This window comes from Psittacula echo, assembly GCF_963264785.1.
Source record: "Psittacula echo genome assembly, chromosome: 1".
Taxonomy (NCBI): Eukaryota; Metazoa; Chordata; class Aves; order Psittaciformes; family Psittacidae; genus Psittacula; species Psittacula echo.
In genome coordinates this window covers 167,837,902-167,863,367 of record NC_137735.1, presented here as the reverse complement: position 1 = coordinate 167,863,367, position 25,466 = coordinate 167,837,902, and the positions used below count along the sequence as shown (strand labels likewise).

The following is a 25,466-nucleotide window of genomic DNA, read 5'->3' as shown; positions in this document are numbered from 1 at the left end:
CAGATACTGGAAAGCTGCTCTGAGGTCTCCACGCAGCCTTCTCTTCTCCAGGCTGAACAGCCCCAACTTTCTCAGCCTGTCTCCATACGGGAGGTGCTCCAGTCCCCTGAGCATCCTCGTGGCCCTCCTCTGGACTTGTTGCAACAGTTCCATGTCCTTTTTATGTTGAGGACACCAGAACTGCACACAATACTCCAAGTGAGGTCTCACGAGAGCAGAGTAGAGGGGCAGGATCACCTCCTTTGACCTGCTGGTCACGCTCCTTTTGATGCAGCCCTGGATACAGTTGGCTTTCTGGGCTGCGAGCGCACACTGCCGGCTCATGTTCATTTTCTCATTGACCAACAACGCCAAGTCCTTCTCCGCAGGGCTGCTCTGAATCTCTTCTCTGCCCAACCTGTAGCTGTGCCTGGGATTGCTCCGACCCAGGTGTAGGACCTTGCACTTGGCATGGTTAAACTTCATCAGGTTGACATCAGCCCACCTCACGAGCGTGTTGAGGTCCCTCTGGATGGCATCCCTTCCCTCCAGCGTATCAACCGAACCACGCAGCTTGGTGTCATCGGCAAACTTGCTGAGGGCACACTCAATCCCACTGTCCATGTCACCGACAAAGATGTTAAACAAGACCGGTTCCAACACCGATCCCTGAGGGACACCACTCTTTACCGGTCTCCAGCCGGACATGGAGCCATTGACCACAACTCTTTGCGTGCGGCCATCCGGCCAGTTCTTTATCCACCGAGTGGTCCACCTATCAAATTGATGTCTCTCCAATTCAGAGACAAGAATGTCATGTGGGACAGTGTCAAACGCTTTGCACAAGTCCAGGTAGATGACGTCAGCTGCTCTGCCCCTGTCCATCAGTTCCGTAGCCCCATCATAGAAGGCCACCAAATTGGTCAGGCAGGATTTCCCCTTAGTGAAGCCATGCTGGCTGTCACCAACCACCTCTTTGTTTTTCATGTGCCTTAGCATGCCTTCCAGGAGAATCTGCTCCAAGAGTTTGCCAGGCACAGAGGTGAGACTGACTGAGTAATTCCCCAAGTCATCCGTTTTCCCCTTCTTGAAAATGGGGGTTATATTTTCCTTCTTCCAGTCATTGAGAACTTCACCTGACTGCCATGATTTTTCAAATATGATGGCCAGTGGCTTAGCAACTTCATTCGCCAGCTCCTTCAGGACCCGCGGGGATGTTGTCAGGTCCCATGGACTTGTGTACCTTTAGGTTTTTAAGATGGTCTCGAACCAGATCCTCTCTTACAGTGGGCCTAAGGTCTTCATTCTCACAGTCCCTGCGTTCGCCTTCCAAGACTTGGGTGGTTTGGTCAGAGACTTTGCCAGTGAAGACCGAGGCAAAGAAGTCATTAAGAACCTCAGCCTTCTCCAAATCCTGGGTAGCCAGTTCACCCGATATCTTCTGAAGGGGGCCAACGTTGTTCCTAGTCTGTCTTTTACTCACTATGTACCTATAGAATCCCTTCCTATTATCCTTAACATCCCTAGCCAAGTTCAATTCTAACTGGGCCTTAGCTTTCCTCACCTGGTCCCTAGCTTCCCGCCCAGAATCCCTGTATTCTTCCCAGGCTGCCTGTCTCTGCTTCCACCTTCTATAAGCTTTTCTACTTTCCCCTCTACACTAAGAAAATAGACGAGTTAACAGTTGGACTGTATGATCTTAAGGATCTTTTCCAACCTAAATGATTCTGATTCTGTTATCTTCAGGAAAAGCCTATGAAATTCAGGCAGTTTCAAAGATAGCAAACATTTGGATCGGGTGCTCAAGATTGCTTTTCAGAGTCATTGTATAGATAATTTAACATTAGATATAAGGCTTTCCCTTGTTCACTTTAGGAAGAAAAAGTTGTTAAAAGACTACAGTATGGTATGACTTGATAAAGGAAAGTAATTTTCACTGCAAAGAGACAGACTGCTTTCCAGATATTAGAATTCATAAAACCAATTCATCTGAGCCTCCTCAAAATGCATACTTTTAACTTGGCAAATACAATTTTGTATGACCAATTATATATAGAAAAGGGTTTAAAAAGATGCAAATTAAAACATTGTGCCATATGTTAATGCTGTGTTGTTGTGGTTTAACCCCAGCTGCCAAATAAGTCCCACGCAACTGCTTGTTCACAATGCAGCCAGGGGGATAGGGAGGAGAATTGGAAAAAGGGTAAATCCATGGGTTGAGATAAGAACAGTTTAATTATTTAAATAAAGTACAGTGTAATGCTACTACTGAAAATGATGAAAAGGGAAGTAACAAAAAGAGAAATAGAAAACTAAAAAAAAAAAAAAAAAAACCCAAACCCTAGCCCCCAAACAAACCAGAAACTAACAAACAACAGTGATGCAAGGTACAATTGCTCAGCACCTGCTGAAGAAGAATTAACTCTGGAAGTTAATTCTGAAGTTTCTGAAGAAAATGAGCTCTGTTACAGCTGAAACCAGGACATATGTCCTTCGAGTGCTCAGAATTGGAAAGTACAAAATTTTTATCCCTAACAGAACAGAGATCAAAGGCAGCCAGTCATTTCATCACATACCATGGCATACCTAAAATAAATCTGTTACTGTATATGCCAGTTTACAGAAATGTAAGTGTAAAAATATTCTGAGTCAAACAGCAGCTGAGTTCTTGCACCAGTCTTGACTTGGGCCATAGCCCTTGAGTGTCTTATTCTTCTCTAATTTTAACAATTTCTCATTTCAGTTTTAGCCAAATAAAATTTAAAACATTTTGCTACACTAGTTCTTTCTTTTCTCTCCTTTATAAAGTGTTTCTTAAACTTGAAACTCTATTAGCTGTCCTTTAATTGTTATTTTCTAAAAGGTGCTTACACCAGCATCTTCTTCTGGTAGTTCACATTTAAAAAAAAAAAAAAAAGACCCAACACAAAACAAATTATCCAATGGCAAACTATAGAATCATGGAGGGGGTTGGGTTGGAAGGGACCTTCAAAGGTCATCTAGTCCTTCCCCTCTGCAATGAGCAGGACATCTTCAACTAGGTATGAGTTTATATAATTTATATATCTCCACTACTAGTGTTACTGACAGCTGTGTGCCTTATTCTTGAAAGCTCCTGAAAGAATATTCTGTTACTCTTTAAATCAGGTTTTTAACTTTTAAAGAAATTGTTTGTGTTTGAATATTTCAGAAATACCAAACTTGCAACTTGTTCTCCAGGAGCCTCAGCAGGGAGCTGTGATGGTCGCAGAAAATGCAAAGCAGGTAATTATTAAGCTGCTGAAATAAGCTAAAATTAAAATAGGTCAAGGACTGGCCTTAAAACAGATAAGCTGTTATGGCCTTTTTTAACAATCCTCTTTGAAAGGTTATTATTAACTGGATTAATGATGAAGACGGAAATAGCTTCCAAATACTGCTTGTACTGTCTTCTTATCAGATTGTATTTCCCTTTGCCAGCTGTGTGGAATTCCTTCATCCACCCAATCCATATTCATGCTATTTTCTGCCTCTTATGAGTCAGTTCTTCAGCAAAACCATAGGGTAAACTGAGGCAAATCTCAGGAAATACAATTCCAAAGGTTCAGCTGCCATTCTAGGATGCCAGCCAACCCTATCCGTTCCCACTGCCTTGATGGAGATCTGGCAGACTGACTGGAGGAAGCTGAGTTCTCTTTGTTAAGTGAGAGACAAGTAGACTCTGGTAGTACTCTTCTACTGTGAACAGCTGCAGGTACAATTGCAGTCAGTCTGTTGGTGAGAACAGTGCAGGGTTACATACCTGCTGCTTTGCTTTATACTCAGTCAGCATGGTGGTGGAGATGACTGCCTCTGTATATCTGTACTAAGAACTTGTAGAATTTTTAGTTTAGAGCAAGGCCTGGATTCTTTCCAGACTGCTCTGCTCTGTTCCAACCTTCCAGCAGGGGGAAGAAAATACTGTGTTTTATCTAATATATTCCTCTCCAACAAAGAGTTAATAGTATATATATTACTGTGAAGTTATTAGGGCAAAAGTTGAAATTTAGGACTCATGTTGGAACTGGAGAAGGCATTTTGAATCAGGTCATTCTGCTTGACTTCAGACCCTTACATTCCAGCTGCCTGTAGTTCAGGTGTAAGCTGGTAGATCAGTGGGTACACTCACACACACACATACACACATACAGTCTTTTCAAGGGCAGATACGAGCTTTGAGCTATTTTCTAGTCTCCTTTGTAGACAGTGGAGATAATGGGTTCTTTAGCGTATGATTGACTTAGACCAAGGTGGGTGTTGAAGATGGGTGTTGTGGTTGAGATCCAGCCAGTAACAGAGCACCCCACAGCTGCTTACTCACCCCTTTCTCTGGGTGGAATGGGGAAGGGGATCAAAAAAATGTAAAACCTATGGGTGGAGATAAGAGCAGTTTAATAACTAAAGTACAATATAATACAATACTACGAATAATAATAATGATAAGGGACACAACAAGGGGAAGCTAAAAGGAGAAAGGAAAAACTAAGAATAACTAGCAGTGATGCCCAATACAATTGCTCAGCACCTGCAGACCCATACCCAGCCCAACCCAAGCAGCAATCCGTCTCTTCTGGGTAATTGCCCCCAGTTTCTATCCCAGCATGACGTGGAATATGGAATATCCCTTTGGCTAGTCTGGGTCAGATGTCCTATCTCTGCTCCCTCCTGGCTCAAAGGGTCCATGAATTCAACCCTAGAATTGTCCATTTCAATGGCTTAATTATAAAAAGAGTCTGGCTAAATGGCTTGCACGTAAGAATTTACACTTGGACACCTATATTGTGCATTTGTGCATCTTACATGACTTCAGGCCAAGATACATGTGGATCCAAACCCAGTTCAGGGGTTTGGGTGATGTGCACAAGTTATTTTGATGCATATTATGTGTTCCATTTCAGTGCTTGGAGCTTGCAAAGGCAAAGTGCTCTAGAAATTTGGGCTAGCGATGATTTCCTTGTGACCTGTTAGTGCCCTGTACTTACATTCTAGGTATTTACAGCAAAAGTCAATTCTGAACACTTCATTTTGTTTTCAGTCTTTCCATTGTTGGGCTGGGTAGGGTTTTATTTCACTTGCTTTTCTTGGAGTGGGAGTGAGTAGCTTTTCTTAGGGACATTTTACTTAGTTCTTACAGTCTTTTTGTATTCTAATGCAAACCCTTTCCCACAGAAGCAGTACCAAGTGTCAGTTTTTTGTTGTCGTGAAAGCCAGTGTGTGTTGAGAGCTAGCCAGAAATCCTGCTATTCAATTCAGGTGCTCTTTAACTTGTAAGTGGACTTTTCAGAATGAAGAAATTATAGATGAAGACTCAGTTCCTGTACGGATGTCAACAGCAAACTAACCAATTTCCTGAGCACTTTATTCAGCATCTTTGTGTGGGTAAAAAGAGTTTGTGTGTGTGAAGGAGCAAAATGTCCCAATTTTTACAGTGTGTTCTGTCTTGTTCAACAGTCAGGTTCTATCCTGTCTGACAGAGAAGTGGGAGACATACAGCAGTTAATAGATTGTTGTGAGGTGATTTGTTATCTGTGTGTTGGAGCCTGGTGTAAGTTTCCTGGGAAGACTCCAGATTCTTTATCTGCTGGAGTAGTGAGGCACAGTGAGTGTAGTGATAACCACATGACTTCTCACTTTCTCTGGTTGGGTGTTTCAGTGAAAGGTTATGGATCTGTAATGAGTCTCTTTGAAGCAGTAAAAGTGCAAAGGAAGTTAGTATAATCTGCATTCATCAATATCATAACCTGCTGAGACAGGTGTTAGTCTTTTACTTAACATCAAAACCAATTTACCAATTCTTAAAAATATCTTTCTTAGGCATTAGAGTTACATCTAAAGTTGAGACTGATAGTTTTTATTTAAAACTTGGCAGAGCAGCAGGCAGCTAAGATACCTGTCTTCTAAAGCAAAGATCAAAACTTAAGTATTTTTTCTTCAACCAATAGCACAAAAAAGTTGGACCTGAGGTGAAATTGCAAGACCTGCAGACTCTGGAAGCTCCAGCCTCTTACATAGACTGCTTTTCTCCAGGTGAGGACACAGAATAAGGCATGTAACAAGAAAATTGTGGAAATCTGAGGTGATTTGGAAAGAGAATTTTTGAAGTCAGAATCTAAAGATGTATAGGACATAGAAAGGATGCACATGAGGTAGGAGAGAACATGGTAATGTTGGATGGATAGGATATATCAGAAGAGAAGAAAGAAGTGGTTCCTGAGATGGGAAGGAAAGAAGGGTTTGAAGGAGAGTGTGTTTGTAGATGCAAAAGTTGATGTATAAGACACCGAGGAGAATTAAGATAAGATGAAGTGGGTTCCTCTCTGCAAACCAGAAAATGTCTTTTTATGTCTGGAATTACCACCACCCCACTAACCCAAATTAAAAAAATACCAACCAACCAGCCACCACCACCAACAAAAAAACCAAAACACAAAACCCCAACAAACCAAACCAATCTGCTACCTAGTTCACTTGTCTCTTTACCTCTTCATTCTTCTGCAGAGGTTAGATATAGTGCAGACTTAGGTGATGCCAGCATGCAGCACATGCAGAAGGTTTTGCATATGCAGAGCTATTGGGGATGTCTGGTGCAATGCAGGTTCAAACTCTTTTGTTGTTGGTTTTTGGTTTGGTTTTTTGTTTTTTGGTTTTTTTTTTTTGTCTTTTGTCTTTCTCACCTTGGAAACTAGAGAAACTCCAGTCTCATCTGTTGTCTCCGTTTACATACTGACTTTACATGCAACATGTTATGCTGGTGGTGTTCCTTTTATCACTAGGTGTGTCAGGAGTACCAGTGAATTCTGAAGCGCAAAAGCCTTTTGATGACACTTCAGTGCTCCCTGAGGTAAAAATTTAGTCTGGAACTTTTTTTTCCTCTCGGTGTTGTATGCATCTGTGTTTAGTTTAAAAGCCCCAGAGAGCTGTTTTATTAACATCCTGTAACTTAAGGTGGTTGTGACACTGCAGCAGGTTGTAAGAGAGAGCTCTCCTTTAGTGGTTCCCCGTAAACTGTTTCTGCCCTCCAGACTGAGGAGCGGACTCATGAGCCTTTATAACACAAGAAGTTGACTTATTGGTGGGCTGCTGATTCATTCTTTCTGGGAAGGATTTGTGACTGCCTTTCTTTTATCTGTTTTTGAGGGTGGGAGGAAACCTTAAGGTAATTATTTGGAAAAAGCCAAGCGCTTTGATACAGATGCTTTGTCTAGTGCTCTCACTTTGAGATGGACAATGAGGTGGGAATATGGGCTTCTACACTCTTCCTTTGCTGTGTTAAATTGGCAAATAGAATGGGGAGCAAAACCTCCTCATTCACAGACTATAGATAGGATGCCAGGAAAACGTGGCTGGATAAGTACACTGGAGGGCTTTTGAGAATCGCAGCAGAATTGAAACACTTCAGAATCATACTGTCTTGTAATCAAGAGAGAATGGGAAGTAATGGCATAGGAAGTTATAGTTATAGTCTAATTCTAAAGCCAGAATTTTTCATGCTGCAACTTCAGAACTGAAATGAACAGAAATGACCTGACATGTCCTCCTGTTATTAGTGAGGCTACAATTCATTTCAATAGCCAGCTCAAGAAAGGGTATCCTGAAACTAAATGGGAATGCAGATACTTCCAGAAGTGACCCTTTCACAGGATTCAAAGGAAAACTGAAATCTATTACTTTCTTTTAGGCAAGAACAGATGCCTTTCCCACCGGAAGTGAGCAGTTTACTGAGGGAAGTTGTCCACCTGAAATTCTAGACTCTCTTGCTGCAGAGAAACAGAAAGAACTGTCAGTTTTGCTGCTGGAACTGAAAGAAGCCCAAGAAGAAATAAATTTTCTGAAAAGGCAGCTCAAGGGCCCAAATGATCTAACTTCTACAGGTAACCGAACAGGAAAAGCAGCTGAGCAGCTGGAAGGTAATTCCCAGACACAGTTTCTTGAGAGGGAAGAACAAAAGGCTTCACATACACAAAATGAGTTTGGCAGTTGCTCATTACTGAGAGAAATAGAAATTGGTGTGCTTCAGGAAAACAGAATTGTTCTTCAAGAAGTGCCCCAGGGGAGTACTGTCCTCTGCAGAGAGGAGAATGAGGCAATGCAAGATTCTACAGCAGATCCAGAGCCTGGCATCTCTCAATCTGAAGAACTGTTCAGGTTGCAAAGACAAATTAGTGAACTGCAAATAGTTCTGCAGAAATCAGAAGAATCCTATAAGAAAGATCAAGGAGAAAAAGATGCAGAAATAAATAGGCTAAACCAGTTGGCTGAGGAATACAGAAAAAAAATAGAGGAGTCTGACAGAGCATTTTGTGTTTTGACTGAAGAACGAGATCAGCTCCTGTGTCAGATGATGGAACTTTCTACCATAACAGAACTAAAAGAGCAAGTGAGAAAGCTTGAGGACAATCTAGCTCTTTCAGAAAAGCAGAGGCTGTCAGACAGTCAAAGCAGTCTTCTCAGAGAACAAATCCAGAGCCTTAGAAATGAATTTAAATCCAAGGAGATAAAAATTGAAGCTTTGCAAAATGACTTGGATGAAGCAGAACTTCAGCTTTCTGACCAGGACATGGAACTAAAAGATCTGAGAAGCCAGGTTGAGAGGAAGGAATGTGAAGTACTTGATCTAGAACAGCTTTTGAGGAAGAGTACAGCTGAGATAAAAGAACTTTACCAAAACTTAGCCTCAAAGGGGCAAGAAGCAGCAAGCCTGGAACAGCTTGTTGCTGAACATACCAGGTCTATAGAGAACCTGCAAAAAACCTTGCTGGAGAAAGACCAACAGATGACGGAGATCAGTGTTAGCATGTCTGAGAAAATGGTTCTGCTGAATGAAGAGAAATTTTCTCTAGCAAATGAGCTGAAGAGTCTGAAAGAACAAACAAGTCTATTACTAAAGTATCAGGAAGAAAAAGACCAAAACATAGAAGCAAAAGATACATATCTGAAATGTGGGACATCTGAGCACCAGTATGAGACAGAGGCAGTGTGTAAAGACACTGAGTTGTTAGTAAATAAAGTTGAACTTCTGAAAAAAGAAAATGAGCAAGTAAAGCGGAAGCTGCAAGCAGCACTTGCTAACCGGAAGGAGCTTCTGAAGAAGGTTGACAGACTGGAGAATGAATTAGTACAGTTGCAAAGAGAACATGAGTCAGAACCCTCAGTGGCTCAAGCAGCTGAAGGGGAAGAAAGTTCAACAAGCATGATAAGCAGAGAAGTCAATCTTGGAAGCCAGCCCAGTGAAGAGTATCTAATTCAGCTGCTTTCTGAAAAGGAATCTGAGCTGCAGAGCATCCAGAAGGACCTGCAAGATAAAGAAACAACTGAAGCACAATTACAGGCAATGATTGAGGAGATGAGACAAAGCTTGCAAGGTAGGACAGATATTGTTCCAATTAAAGATGGAATCATGGGGAGTCAGACAATTGCTGACAAAGTTGTTGAAACCAATAAAAGCCCAAAAGATAATGAAGAAAATGAAAAAAAAGCTTCAGAAGTTATAAATCTTGAAGAAAACCAAAAGTCTGCTCTGAAAGAGAGAATTTCAGCTCTTGAACAAGAAAAAGAACAACTTCAAAAAAAACTTCAGGAAGCTCTGGCATCTCGCAAAGACACTATTAAAAAAGCTCAAGAAAAAGACAGGCATCACAGGGAACAGCTGAAACAGCAGAAAGACGATTACAACATCCTACAAGAACAATTTGATAAGCAAAGCAGAGAGAAGGAAAGCATCCAAACTCAGCTCAGACAACTCCAAGAACAGAAAGGATCAAGAGAGAGTGTTCTTTTAAATCCAGGAGGGTTGGAGTCTTCATGCACAGAAACAGAAAATACAACAAATAACAAGCCTGTACAAGTTGCAGGTGTTTCTGGGGAAGAGGAAAAACTTGAAAAATTGTGGATGAATAAGGAAGAATTGGAATATAATCTTAGCCATATGCAAAGTGAACTTGCTTGCAAATCAGAATTAGTCTTTCATTTGCAAGAACACACAGCACAGTTGTTTCTGGAGATAGAAAGGCTGAAGAGAACCTCTGACCAAGCGGAGGCTAAAGCAGCAAGTCTTCAGGCAGAAGTAGAGGAGAGTCGAGCAAAAATTTCTAGAGAGGGCAGTCTGGAAGACCTGAAAACACTTACGCACCAAAAGGATGAAGAAATTGAATTTCTTAACTTGCAGTTAAGGGAGAAAAGTGAGGCGCTCAGTCATGTGCAGACACAGTTGCTGGAAAAAGAGGACTCAGTCAAGAGACTATGTAGTCAATTGGAAACTCAGGCTCAGGTACATGAAGAACAAAGCAAGCAACTGCAAAGAGCATTGCTTGAAATTAAGGAGAAGCAAGATGCCGGTGCAGAAGCAGCTGAACAGAAGAATCAAATGCAGAGAAAGTTGCAAGCTGCGCTTATCTCTAGAAAAGAGGCACTAAAGGAGAGCAGATCTCTAAAAGAGGAGCTGGCTAATGCAAAAACTACTATTGAAAATCTTTGTGTCAAGTTGACAAATACGGAAAGCCAAATATGTGGCTATGTTAAAGAAAGGGATACTTTGACAGAAAAGTTAGTTGGCCTCACTGAACAGCGAGAAAAACTTATTGCAGAAGTTGATAAAGTACTTACAGAAAATCAGAATCTTGATGGATGCTGTAAAAACCTGACATTTACTCTGGATAAAGTTGTTTTAGAGAAAGAGAAGCTAGAGAAGGAGATGGGATCCTTGAAATGCTTTCAAGCTGCTGAGAGTTCTGAGTGGCATGAGAAATACAGGGAGCTTCAGAAAGAATATGAAACTCTCCTGCAGTCCTATGAGAATGTGAGTAATGAGGCTGAGCGGATTCAGCGTGTTTTGGAAACTGTTAGGCAGGAAAAACAGGAAATTTTCATTAAGTTGAAAAGTGTTGAAGCAAAAAAAGAAGAAACAGATAAGCAGCTACAGGAAGCTGGACAGGAAATTGATGGAATGAAGGAGAAAATGAGGAAATTTGCAAAATCAAAGCAGCAAAAGATCCTGGAACTAGAGGAGGAGAATGAGAAGCTTAGAGCAGAGATTCATGTTACAGATGGAGAGCCACACAGGACTGTAGATGTCGTTACAAATTCTAACCTGAAAGAAGATCTGGAGAGCTCTAGAAGGGATTACCAGTCTCTTTCTACTCAGCTTGAGACAGTAATGGCTGAAAAGAAGTCTCTTAATCAAGAGATCACAGACTTAAAGCGTCACTTGGAGTTAGCAGAACCTAAGCTGAAGGAAAGCAGAGAACTGGTAGACAAATATGTTTCTGAGAAGACAATAGAGGAAGAAACAAATGAGGCAGTTGTCACAGCATCACCAATGGAGAGGACTGAAAATCAAGTGGACAAAAGTTTTAGACCAGAGTCTTCTACCACAGAGCTGGAACAAAATGCGTTTGGAGGTAGTAGTCCTTGTGAAGATCTTGGTACCTACATACAGCAGATAGCTGAGCTCACAAAACGAATCACGGAACTAGAAGATAATAGGAAGGCTTCAGAGCAACAGCTGGATGATATCCACATATGTGCTGAGACTTTAGCAGGTGAGAAAAGGGCTTTAGAGACCCAAATGGAAGAGAAAGTCCATGAATTGAATGCTCTTCAGGACACAATTGCAAAGATGGAACAATCAGTCCAAAAAACCAAAGAGGACCTCATCAAGATGACAGAATTGAAGGACACACTAGAGGCTGAGAAGGATGATATGGAAGAAAGGCTCATGAATCAGCTGGCAGAACTTAATGGGAGTATTGGAAACTATCAGCAGGATGCAAAAGACTTGCAGATCAAAAATGAGCAACTGCATCATGAGCTTCAGGGTTTGCAGAGAATGATGCATGAACTGGAGGAGGAGAAATGTCAGATGGCAAAGGAGAACAGTAAAGCAAGTTCAGAAAAGCAAAAGGAATTTGTAGAAAAGCTAAAATGCAGTTGGAGGGGAGACAGCAGCACATATGTAAGGGAGCTTCAGGAACTGCTGAAACAGAAACAGCAGGAGATTAAGCAGCTGCAGAAGGACTGTATTAAAAGCCAAGAAAAGAACAGTAGTTTAGAAAGAACTGTTAAAGCTCTGGAATTTCTGCAGAGTGAGTCTCAGAAAGAGATAGAAGCAGCCAAAGAGACTTTAGCTAAAGCAGTTGAAGACACCAAGAAAGCCCAGGCAGAACTTGCTCTCTGCAGAGTAGTACTGGATGACACCCAGAGTGAGGCAGCAAGGGTTCTCACAGAGAGTGCCAAAGTGAAAGAGGAGTTGCAGGCAAACAAAGAGAATATTAAAAATCAAATGAAGAAAAAAGACGAAGACTTTGAGAGAAGACTGGAGCAGGAAAAAGACAACCACTCGCAGGAAATTAAAAGCATGGAAGAAAAGCTGGCAGCTTTGCAGAGGGAGAAAAGCTACCTGGAAATGACTGTTGGTGATCTTCAAAACTCCTTGAAGACAAAGGATCAAGAAGCCAAGCAGCTGGAAGGCAACCTAAACAAAACACTAGCCCAGCTTGCGACCTTCACCAGGAGCATGTCTTCCCTTCAGGATGACAGGGATAGAGTAATAAATGAATCAAAAACATGGGAGAAGAAATTCACTGAAACAATTCAAAAGAAGGGGGAAGAAATACGTTCAAAAGAGGAAATTTGTGTTGCTCTAAAGGACCAAATAAAGCAGAAGACCTTACATGTGGAAGAACTTCAGACTCAAATATCCAGGTAAAGAAAGTGATAATGACTTAGCTAGTATTGTATTTCCTTTTGACAAGGCAGCAACCACAGGTGAGGTGGGAATACCCTTTCCTTTTGCAGTGTACCAGAAAGAATCTGGAGTATGTAAATATGCTAAAAGTGACACATGATTGGCAAAACTAATGAATGCCTAAGATGGTGAGCAGAATTAATCTTCTTGCTAAAGCCATAAACATAAAGCTTATCTCCTGGATCACTTATGTTTGGATGCAAAAGAGGTTTGGAGTTATGTTGTAGGGAGTTACTATGTATTTGTTGTCTGCACAAGGATAAAGGGAGTACCTACGTTAAGTCTATTCTCTATGACAAGCAGCAGCCATCCAAATACCATCTGGAGTCTTTATTAATCTCAAATTGGAAATAGATTCTTTTGTGTAGAGTTGTTGCATTCAGAGGTTAAATTTGGCAGGTCAAGAGAGCATTGGGATACATAATTACAGTTTAATCCAAAAATAGATTTTGAGGGGAAAATGTGCATCTGGGAATTTCAAAAACTCAAAACCTAAACTAGTCTTACATGAGTAAAATTGTTCTATAAAGTTTGTGATCAAAAGACTGTATGTTTGCATGCTGGACCATGAAATGAACATCAAGCATATGACAACAGTGATTTCATTAAAATTTGTTTATTTGTTAGCTGCAATGGATGACAGGAAAGAATTTTAATAAGAAGGAGGTGGTAACATTCAGTGCTTAACCTCCTCCATTTCTCAATATTGACATAAAGATTTATCTCACTGGACCACTTCTAAAACATATTCCCCTAGCACTACCCCTTTCAGACATTACTGCAGTGAGAACTGGGAAAGATGACTTGAGTTTCAAGTTGAGGGAAAACGAATCACCTAGATGTTGCCAGTTTGCTTGCTTAAAGTAAAACTAGTTTTGTGGATTTTCTGAATCAGTATAATCAATGAAAATTTACTGTGGTTTTGGATACTGAGATACTTTATTGATTTGCAAATTTCTCATCTCTGTTTGTAGGCTGGAATGGAACAAGAAAGACTGGGAGTCTGAATCCAGGAAGGAGATTCATCATCATCAAAAAACGTGTGAAATGTTAGAGGAAGAAAAAAAGGAGCTTTTGACTCAGCTTGAAGGGTCTCAAAAACTGTACAGCAAATCTCAAAATGAACAGCAAAAACTGGAGTCAGAAATCAGTAGCCTAAGAGATCAGCTTGCTGACTTACAGAATTCCTTCACCAAATGTGAATCAGTCAGAGAAAAGCTGGGGAGCATGGTAAAGCAACAAGAGACCAATATCCAGAATTTCAAATTCACCTGTAAACAGCTTGAGGGTGATCTGCAAGCTTCCAAGGATCTAACCAATAAGCTACGTGAAGAAATTAGTGCCAAAGATCAAAAGATCATTAGTTTGCTATCTGCCAAGGAGGAAGCAGTTATGGCTGCTGTCTCTGAATTACAGCAGCTACATTCTGAAGAAATTAACAAGTTGGAGAATAGACTAAGTAAGGAGGAAGAAGATAAAAAAACCCTGGAAAATGAGAAGAACAAATTTCTTGACAAACTTGACTGTCTCACTGAAAAGATGAAAATAAACAGAGAAGAAAGTAGGCAGCAGAAGGCACAACTGGACTCTTTCACTAAGTCCATGTTATCTTTACAAGATGACAGAGACCGCATTCTGAGGGACTACAAGCAACTTGAGGAACGTCATCTTACTATAATCTTGGAAAAAGACCAGCTAATTCAAGAGGCGGCTGCTGAAAACAATAAGCTTAAGGAAGAAATCAGAAGTTTTCATAGCCGGATGGATGACCTAAACTCTGAGAATGCCAAGCTGAATGCAGAATTGGTGAGGTATAGAGAAGACCTGAACCAAGTGATTTCAATAAAGGACTCCCAACAGAAACAACTTCTCAAAACACAGCTTCAGCGGAGCCAGACTCTGGAAAAGGAGAAAGCAATCATAGAAATACAGCTGAAAGAGTCTGAGCATACTCAGGATGATCTCAGGAAGTGCATGGAAGCTTTAAGAGAGGATAAAGTCAGTATGCTGCAAGAGATTGAAACCCTTACGTCCTCTCTGTCTCAGGTGCAGAATGAGGTGACAGCATTACGTGAGGGTAGTGCTATCATGAAGTATCAAGCAGAACTGAAGGCCCGAGGGGAAGAGGCACAAGAGCTGAGTCATAAGCTTTCCCTTTCTCATAAAAGGATAACAGAACTTGAGGCAGAACTAGTATCTGTTCAAAGGGATGCAGCCAAGAAAGTGGGAGAGGCTGAGGACAGGCTTTGGAAGGAATTGAAGCACCTACATCATGATGCAGGGATAATGAGGAATGAAACAGAAACAGCAGAAGAGAGAGTAGCAGAGTTGGCACGGGATTTGATGGAAATGGAACAGAAACTTCTTGCGGTCACAGATGAAAACAAAGATCTCAGAGCTCAAATTCAGTCTTTTGGGAAGTCCATGAGCTCTCTTCAGGATAGCTGGGACCAGGCCAATGAAGAGCTTCATGTTTTGAAACAGAAATACTCTGCAGATTTAGAGGAACAAAAGACTCTAGTGCAAAATCTTCAGAAAGAGGTGGTTGAGCTACAAGAGGAGCAACATTTCACTGCCATGGACCGAGATACAGCAAGGTCTGAGCTGGCAGAACTGCAGAAAGCCACTGATGAAAGAGGTCTTTTGGCTGAGATTGGGAAACTTAATCAGAAGCTCAGAGTGAAAGATGATGAGCTTCTCCATTTGTCTTCAGAACTGGAAAGCTCTTCCAACCAAGTCAAATCTTTCTCCAAGGCTATGGCAAGCCTGCAGAATGAGCGAGACCATCTGCTGAATGAATTGAAAACACGTACGATTGAAGAAGCGAAGCAAAAAGCAGAAGGGAGCACTTCCACCACTCTTTCAGAAGTGCAGAGTCTTAAGAAGGCACTGTCCTCCTTGCAGAATGACAGAGACAGAGTAGTAAGTCCATGTTCTCACTTCTTGCTCTTACTTAAAGCCCCATAGGAGATTTGGATCTTCGGATCTTAAAATTTAGCACACTTAGATTGCTTATTTGCAGTGTGAAACATAGATATTTGTTTTCACAGAATCACAAAATACTTGAGGCAGGAAGGGACTTCTGGAGATCTTCTATTCCACTGTCCTGCTCAAAACAAGGTCAGCTGGAATAGGTTGCTCAAGACAGCATACAGTCAGATTTTGAATATCTCCATTTGTGGACATTCTACAACTTTTCTGTGCAACCAGTTTTTTCATGTATCTGGAAGTGGTTTCCAGAATTAGTTGCTACATCACCTTCCCAGGGATGGAGATGGGGCTCACCAGCCTGCAGTTCTTCAATTCCTCCTTCTTGCCCTTCTTGTAGGTAGGGATGAGATTTGCTTTCCTCCAGTCTTCAGGAACCTCTCCCAGTCACTGTGACCTTTTAAAGGGAATTGAATTGCTTCCCTATGCCGGATTCTTTTTGTTAATGTATGTGTCATGATTTAACCCCAGCTGGTAACTCAGCACCAGCAGCCACTCACTCACCCCTGGGTGGGATGGGGAGGAAAATCAAGAGAATGTAAAATCTGCAGGTTGAGATGAGAACAGTTTAATAACTAAAGTGCAATATATTACTACTAATAATAATGATGATAACGATAAGGGAAATAACAAGGGGAGAGAATATAAAACTAGAAAAGAAAAGGTAAGGAAAAAAAAAACCAACGAGCAGTGATGGACGATACAATTGCTCAGCATCGGCTGACCGATACCCAGCCTGGCTCAAGGAGCGACTGATCCCTTCCGAATAACTCCCCCTAGTTTCTACCCTGAGCATGACATGCTGGGGTATGGAATACCCCTTGGCCAAAATCAGGACAGGATGTTAAATCGCATTAACAATAGAATTCTTTGAAGATTTGGGGGTTGTTTTTGAGTTTTTTTCTGAACAGTTTTTAGTAGAGTGCTGTAATCACTGATTCAGTGTCTAATTTCTCTGTCATCTGAATGTGACTTCTCTTTCTCCAGCTGCCAGAGCGAGAAATACTCTTAGACACTTATAATCCTAGCTGCTTGCTCAGTTGTCACACTTCGATATTTCCCTTTAATTATTTTTTATATTTACCTTTAAAGGTAAGAGAGTTGAAGAATCTGCAGCAGCAATATATCCTAGTTGGGGTAGAATCAGCTGAAAATTCTCGCTTAAAAGCACAACTGCAGGAATACCAGCAAGAAGCAGATAAACAGCATTGTCTCCAAGAACAGCTGAAGCAAGAAAGTATTTCCTACCAGCAGGAGATCCATCAGCTTAGGTGAGAGTTGTCTGATCACTGCCTCAGAGATGCAAATAAGCCATTTCTTTAACTCCAAGAGCAATTGTGGGCAGAAGGCAAAGAAAGCATTGCGAACCTCAGTTTGCCTGTGTCATCTGTCATTAAACCACTGTCCTGTTCAGGATTGGGCATGTATTTATGTGTTTTCCTTGTTCAGCTTTTGCCTTAGTCTTAGGGTGAAGAATTACAGCCCAATGTATTGGAAGGAAATGCCTGTGAGAAATACATCAATGATCTTTTAATTTTTATTTCCTTCATCCAGTGGTGACCAATATCATCTGTTTGAGAGGAAACTTGGACTGTTTCTTGTATTGGAGTTAATGTATATAATTACAAAACTCTCCATTCCAAGCTGATAATGAACACCATTTATTATCCCACTGATAAGTCAAGGAAGAGGGCCAAGAGACCTGCGTGGCTAAATAAGGAACTGCTGGGTATGCTCAAGTGGAAGAGGAGAGTTTATAGGTCATGGAAGGAGGGGCTGGCCACTTGGGAGGAATATAAGGCTGCTGCTAGAGGATGTAGGAAGGCAGCTAGGATGGCTAAGGCCTCCTTAGAATTAAATCTGGCAAGAGGGGTCAAGGACAACAGAAAGAGCTTTTTCAAATACATAGCTGATAAAACTAACACCAGAGGCAGGGTTGGCCCACTGGTGAACGGGATGGGTGCCCTGGTGACAGAAGATACAGAGATGGCAGAGTTATTGAATGCCTTCTTTGTCTCTGTCTACTCTGCCAGAGGCAGTCCTGAAGAGCCCTGTACTCCTGAGACCTCAGATGAAGTCAGGTCACTGGAGCAGTTTGCCTTAGTCGACGAGGAATGGGTTAGGGACCAGTTGAGCAATCTGGACATCCATAAATCCATGGGTCCAGATGGGATGCACCTGCGGGTGCTGAGGGAACTGGCGGAAGTCATTGCTAGACCACTCTCCATCATCTTTACCAAGTCTTGGGAAATGGGAGAGGTGCCTGAGGACTGGAGGAAAGCAAATGTCACTCCAATCTTCATAAAGGGCAAGAAGGAGGACCCGGGTAACTATAGACCGGTCAGCCTCACCTCCATCCCTGGGAAAGTGATGGAACACCTTATCCTTGATGCCATCTTAAGGCATGTCAAGGATAAGAGGGTTATGAGGGGCAGTCAACATGGCTTTACCAAGGGGAAGTCATGCTTGACCAACCTCATAGCCTTTTATGAGGAAATAACATTGTGGATGGATGATGGCAGAGCGGTGGACGTGGTCTACCTTGACTTCAGCAAAGCATTTGACACAGTCTCCCACAGCATCCTCATAGCTAAATTGAGGAAGTGTGGCCTGGATGATCAGGTAGTGAGGTGGACTGCAAACTGGCTGAAGGACAGAAGCCAGAGAGTTGTAGTCTATGGGGCGGAGTCTAGTTGGAGGCCTGTATCTAGCGGAGTGCCTCAAGGGTCAGTACTGGGACCAGTATTATTTAATATATTCATCAATGATTTAGATGAGGGAATTGAGTGTACTGTCAGCAAGTTTGCTGATGACACTAAGCTGGGAGGAGTGGCTGACACGCCAGAAGGCTGTGCGGCCATCCAGCGGGACCTGGACAGGCTGGAGAGTTGGGCAGGGAGAAACTTGATGAAATATAACAAGGGAAAGTGTAGAGTCCTGCATCTGGGCAGGAACAACCCCAGGTTCCAATATAGGTTGGGGAACGACCTGTTAGAGAGTAGTGTAGGGGAGAGGGACCTGGGGATCCTAGTGGACGGCAGGATGACCATGAGCCAACACTCTGCCCTTGTGGCCAAGAAGGCCAATGGCATCCTAGGGTGTATTAGAAGGGGGGTGGTCAGTAGGTCGAGAGAGGTCCTCCTTCCCCTCTACTTTGCCCTGGTGAGACCGCATCTGGAATATTGTGTCCAGTTCTGGGCCCCTCAGTTCAAGAAGGACAGGGACCTGCTGGAGAGAGTCCAGCGCAGGGCAACTAAGATGATTAAGGGAGTGGAGCATCTCCCTTATGAGGAAAGGCTGAGGGAGCTGGGTCTCTATAGTTTGGAGAAGAGGAGACTGCGGGGGGACCTTATTTGTGTATATAAATATATAAAGGGGGAGTGTCATGAGGATGGAGCTAGGCTCTTCTCAGTGGCAAACAATGATAGGATAAGGGGTAATGGGTATAAACTGGAACACAAGAGGTTCCACTTAAACTTGAGAAGAAACTTCTTCTCAGTGAGGGTGACAGAACACTGGAACAGGCTGCCCAGGGAGGTTGTGGAGTCTCCTTCTCTGGAGACATTCAAAACCCGCCTGGACACATTCCTATGTGACCTTATTTAGGTGTTCCTGCTCTGGCAGGGAGATTGGACTAGATGATCTTTTGAGGTCCCTTCCAATCTCTAACACACTGTTACACTGTGATACTGTGATACCATTGATAAGAAAATGGTCATTTTTTTATGACTGTCTAATCCTTTGTTTCACTTGTTTTATGTTTTCTATTTTTAAAAATATCTGTAATTCAGGTCTAGTAAATTGTCATCTCTGGCTGGACTAAAACTAGTCAGACAAATATGCTGTATTCTAAAAATGGGAAAAAATTCCTTTTGGGTACTTCAGAGATCCATCTAATGACTGAACCTGGAGTGAAAGGGGTGAGGGGTTTTTTTGTGGCAAGATATATGGCTTATTCTTGGTCAAAGTGATACAAAAACTTGTAGTGCACCCTCTCCCTGCTGCTGATCTGACTCTCAAACTACACTTCAGATCTTTAGGAGATTTATTTCCTGTCTAGCTTCTACAGTGTAAATAAGCTAAGGCTTCAAGCTTGCATATTGAGATCCATGCTATGATCCTGGTGTGTATCTGACTGAAGCAGTGATAATGTTATGATGACAAGTGGCATTGTCAGTGACCTGCTTCACAAAGCTGTATTTGCAGCAAGATCAAAACAGGGTCCAGGAATACCGAAAGTGTGAGCGTTGAACAATCTGCAGGGTTGAGCAAATACAGAATACTTTCCTAAACTTGCTTTTAAGGTTCCTGTGCTTAAGTGGGTTGTTTTTATTTGTTTAGTTGTAAAACTTCTTTTCTGGCATGAGGTGATCGTAGGAAATAGAATCAAATCAATACCTGGATATCGTAAGTGATACTTGTAACTTTCTGGTAATTTTCTTTTGTGTTGTATTGGGCAGGCAAGAGAAAACTACCTGGGAAAAGCAGAACAGCAGCATAAAGGAGCAGTACCTGATGGTCATAGCAGAAAAAGACAAGCAACTGAGCCATTTACAAAGAATTATGCAAGAAATGGGACTGCCCCTCAACAAGTCTCAAGTTGCAGAGGAGCCGTACCAAACAAAGGTGGGTGGAAATACCCAGACTCTTCATTGCATCGAAATGTGAAGCTTGAAATTCAGCCAAAGTAGTGTGTATTGCTTCTATTCAGCTCGTACAGACCACAGTATCGGATTTTGTTATATGGCCTCAAAGAACTATCACAACAGTGCAACTTGAATAATTGAAAACCTTTAGAAAACTCTGGCATATGCTTATGTGCTCTTCCCTTAGCTCACGGTTCCTAATGTTTCAAGAGAGTAGGAGAGACAAGGCTTCCTAGACACCTTAGGTTCTTCTAAGCAGTATGGAATTCTCAGGTCTTTCTGGCTATTTTAGAATTACCTCTTGCACTGTGTTTGAAGCTAAGATCTGGTTTGGTTCTCCTTTCAATGTCACTTTCTAATTTGTAAGTTTACTATTGAATTTTTAGTGCTTTTTGTACTGTGATGGAGATCTACAATCCTGACTCAAGCCCAGAGAGGCTGAAGATTGAACATTGCACTTTCTGCCTTCTTTCTCGTGTATCACAGTGCTAAAAGTTCAGTGTAGTATGTTGAGTATTTTGCTTGGTCTGGGGAGGGGCACTTGCCTGCTGCATGTACAATAATACCATTATCTTACGAGCAAGGAAAGAACTCTCCTGCCCACATCTGTAATGTTCCAGTAAGCAGCTTTTATGTCAGTAGGGGAAACAGGAAATCCTCCCTTATCCCTTTGACACACGTGTCTATATGCAAAGAAAAAGCTGGAACAACGTGCATGTGATGCTTTCCAAGGCAATGTGTTTGTGCTGGAACCTTTTAGTCTGTGTTGAATGAGAGCAGTGTGGACATTGCTTTGATATTTTGCTTGTTTTTCGTGTTCTCATTCGAATGCTTTTTTTCCCCCTTCCTGTATTGTAGACAGTTTTAAGACAACTTTTGAGAAGGATTGGCATGTTTTAAGCCCAGCCAGCAACTAAGTTCTGTGCAGCCACTTGCACAATTCTTCCCTCTCACCCTCAGTCAGACAGGGAGGAGAATGAGATAAAAATGTAAAAACCCACAGGTTGAGGCAAAACCAGTTTAATAACTGAAATAAAAAAGTAAAATAACAATATTGATAGGAAATAAAAAGAGAAAGGAAGGAATAAACAAGTGGTGCACAATACAATTGCTCACCACCTGCTGACTGATGCCCAGCTCATTCCCAAGCAGTGACTGGCCCCTTCTGGCTAACTCCCCTGAGTTTCTATACTGGGCATTATGAGCTGTGGTATGGAATATCTCTTTGGCTAGTTCAGGTCAGGTGTCCTGTCTCTGCTTCCTCCTGGCTTCTCGTGCCCTCCTCACTGGCAGAGCACGAAAGACTGAAAAGTCCTTGGCAATTGGTCAGGGCAATTGCTACTGAGCAACAACTAAACCATCGGTGCGTTACCAGTGTTATTCTCAGATTAGAGCCAAAATGCAGCACTGCACCAGCTACTAGGAAGAAAATTAACTCTATCCCAGCTGGAACCAGGCCAGAGACCCATCGTATGTGCAAGTTCAGTGATCTTTCCTAATTGTTTGGATTTTCAGAGGGCCTTTAGGATATTTCTGTTTATTCCCCATTTGCTGTTTTGTTTGAGCAGATAAAGTACCAGGAATAATGTTGGGCTTTGACCTTGGAATACTAAACAGAAAGGATGAATACAAGAGTGGGTTGTCATGTGTGCAGTATTGTTCTTTCCCTGACAGATTTCTTCAGAAACTCTGAGAGGGGACTTCTCAAGCCTTGAAACAGAGACAAAACATCTCCAGGCCCAGCTAAATAACAGCCTGAAAGAACTGCATCAAAAAGAGCTCAGAATTCATCAGTTAAACAGCAAGGTACTGATTACGTTTTATACCTGCTTGCAGTCTGGGATAAGGAGTGTGGGGAGGAAGGTAGGCTTGAAAAGGGCTTGGGTAGCAGGAATGAATCTTTCTGTTCTTGTGGACATGTAGTGAAGTAACACAAAATCAGAAATATTAGTTGGAAGAGACTTCCGGAGATGATCTAAGATATCATTCTGATGCCCAAAGCAGCACTGTCACAAATATTAGATCAGGTCAGCCATGACTTTGCCTGGCTGAGTGGTGAAAAAATAGAGATTCCAGAACCACACTGGACCTTTGTCCAATACTACTGTACAATTTTAACACAAATATTTTTCTTAATGTTTATTCTGACTCTTCTAAGCAACAGCCTGTGGCTGTGACTCCTTACGGTATTTTCTGCCACTATCAAGAAGTTGGCTTTGTCAGCTTTATGACTCCCTTTAATTTCATTGTAAGCTATTGTAAAATGACCCTTTAGCGTGTTCTCTTTAGCAAGCTAAAGCAGCCCAGCTTTTACAGGCATCATCTGCTCCAATCTCTCAGTGATCTCAGCAGCCTAACCCTTGGACTCCTTCCCATTTCTCTATCCGTTTTAGAATCACTTAGTTTGGAAAAGACCTTTAAGGTTACTGAGTCCAACCATTAACCTAACACTGCCAAATACACCACTAAACCGTGTCCCTACATGCCATGTCTACAGGTCTTTTAAATACCTCTAAGGATGGTGACTCACCCACTACCCTGGGCAGACTGTTCCAATGCTTGACAACCCTTTTGGTGAGGAAATCTTTCCTAATATCCAGTCTGACTTCCCCTGGTGCAGCTTGAGGCTGTTTCACCTTGTCCAATGACTTGTTACTTGAGAGAAGAGACTGACCCCCACCTCACTGCGACCTCCTTTCAGGTAGTTGTAGAGGGCAGTAAGGTCTCTCCTTAGCTTCCTTTTCTTCAGACTAATCAAATCCAGTTCCAGTCAGCTGCTCCTCATGAGACTTGTTCTCTAGACCCTTCACCAGCTTTGCTGCTCTTCTTTGGAGATGCTCCAACACCTCAGTATCCTTCTTGTAGTGAGGGATTCAAAACTGAACACAGCATTCAAGGTGCCACTCACCAGTGCTGAGCACAAGGGGCCTGCTGGGCACCCAATTTCTGATTCAAGCCAGGATGCTACTGGCCTTCATGGCCACCAGGAAATAACTGTCAGCTCATTCAGCCACTGTCAGCCAACACCCCTATGTCCTTTTCTGCCAGGAACAAATGCAACAACTCTGAGAGCAAATAAATCAACATTGTGACCAGTGATATTAAACCAGTACAATGAATGCTTGTAACACATTTGTTTTAACACTCTTCAGTCAGATCTGTTGTTATCTCAACCCTTCATGCCCCATGTTAGTTGCCAGCTGGAGTTAAACCATGACAGTCCTTTCTGGCACCCAGGCACCATGCAGCTGCTCACACCACGCCCTCACCTTATGGGGAGGAGAGGGGAATCGGAAAAAAGGTAAAACATGTGGGTTGAGATAAGAATAGTTTAATAATTAAAATAAGGTATAATTTAATTCTACTACTAATAATAACAATAAAAAAGGAAATAACAAAAAGAGAGAGACAAAACAAAAAATCCCAAGCAGTGATGCCCTATACAATTGCTCAGCACCCGCTGGCCGATACCCAGCCTGACCCGAGCAGCGATCAGCTCCTGGCCAACTCCCCCCAGTTTCTATCCCAAGCATGATGTGCTGTGGTATAGAATATCCTGTTTGCTAGTTTGGGTCAGGTGTCCTATCTCTGCTCATTCCTGGCTTCTCATGCCCCTCCTCACTGACAGCATGAGAGACTGAAAAGTCCTTGATCAGCGTAAGTGCTACTGAGCAACAGCTAAAACATCCATGTGTTGTCAATATTATTCTTAGACAAAGCAATCTAATTCCCACAATGAAATGAAAATCTCAGAATTTATCAGTCTTCAGAGAGCTGCATTCAAGGAGAAACTAAGAATATAAAATCATAATTTATTGATTATATTTCTGAAAGATTTAGGAAAGATTTATGTTATTCTGTATATTGTGTTGATGTTTTGGGACTCTTTTCTGGAAACCTTAACCACAAGCTACTGTTGGATGTTATCACTCGTCTTTGGACCTTAGTAACATGCAGTGGGGCAGTTCCCATGTTCTCAATAGAATTCTTACCCTCACTTACACAAAGAACAATTTTGCTTTCACAAAAATATGAGTTCTTTACTCAGCAGTTGTGTTCTCTTCTCAGCTATCTCAGGTCTTTGAGGAAAAAAATGCTCTCTCCCTCCAGTTGCGTGGTAGCGATCGGAATATCTGTGAGAGCCATCAGCACTACAGTGAGGTTCTAAACCGCTGCTTGGTGCTTGAGAGGCAGCTCCAGGAGCTGCAGTCTGCGGACAAGGGCACGGTAAGGGCGGTCTTCTTGGTGCAAGCGAGGGGAAACCTTACTGCAAGTGGCTGCAGTAACTGTGCAGCATTGCAGCCACTTTCTGTCCTCTTCATTCAGTGCTATCTATCTGCCATACATTCATGCTTTCTCTCAGGAGTTTGCAACAGATGCTGCTCCAGGAGCACCTCAAGAAAAGAATGAGCCTCAGAGAGGCAGTTACACACCAGAACTTCAGGAGTTGCAGCTGAGGTAAAGAAAGCCTGAGAAAACAGGAGTGGGAGGTATTAGTCCCGATAGAAGTCTTTGGACTAGTGATGAGCATATTTCTGTTACTGTCTGAATGTTGGAAAAACCTGTTTCCACACTAGGGCCTTGTGGAAGTGGAGGAACTGTTATATGACAGCTGTCACTAGTCATAGAATCATAGAATTGTTTGGGTTGGAAAAGACCTTAAGATCATCTAGTTCCAACCCCCCTGCCACTGGCATGCATCCCTCATGTCACCCAAGGCTCTGTCCATCTCTTTGGATGGATGAAAATGAAAAAATGAAGAGACAATATGCAGCAGCAATTTCATTTGACCATCACCGGCCAAATGATCATCTTTGATTTGATGGGCTGGGTCTTCAGTAACTGCTGAAGTATATCAGTGGTCCTGGTCTCAAGGCTGTTAGCCTGAGAGTGTCTGGAATTAATACCTAGCACATGATTCCTTGTAACCTTCTGCAACTAAGATCTACTACATGATTACTCGTACCCTTTCAAAATAATTTTTAGAAGGTGGGGCCATGGATGGCAGAGCCAAAGAACACCTTCTTGATGTGACACAGAAGCTTCAAGAGATTTATCCTTCTCTCTTGCTTTCCAAATAATTTAAATTCCAC

At 42.1% G+C, this 25,466-nt stretch overlaps 1 protein-coding gene across 12 annotated transcripts in view; it reads left to right on the top strand.

Annotated features, from left to right (window-relative positions):
• GOLGB1 (golgin B1) overlaps positions 1–25,466 on the top strand; it is a 51,518-nt gene that overhangs the window by 17,006 nt on the left and 9,046 nt on the right. For 5 of the 12 annotated variants that reach the window (XM_080638431.1, XM_080638430.1, XM_080638429.1 and 2 more), the window contains 10 exons: positions 3,170–3,243; positions 5,940–6,024; positions 6,771–6,838; positions 7,676–12,696; positions 13,714–15,661; positions 16,820–16,998; positions 20,188–20,353; positions 22,048–22,179; positions 24,442–24,600; positions 24,737–24,831. In XM_080638431.1, the coding sequence (XP_080494557.1) occupies positions 3,170–3,243; positions 5,940–6,024; positions 6,771–6,838; positions 7,676–12,696; positions 13,714–15,661; positions 16,820–16,998; positions 20,188–20,353; positions 22,048–22,179; positions 24,442–24,600; positions 24,737–24,831 (7,927 nt within the window). The other 7 variants (XR_013958812.1, XM_080638432.1, XM_080638436.1 and 4 more) reach the window with 7 other exon arrangements.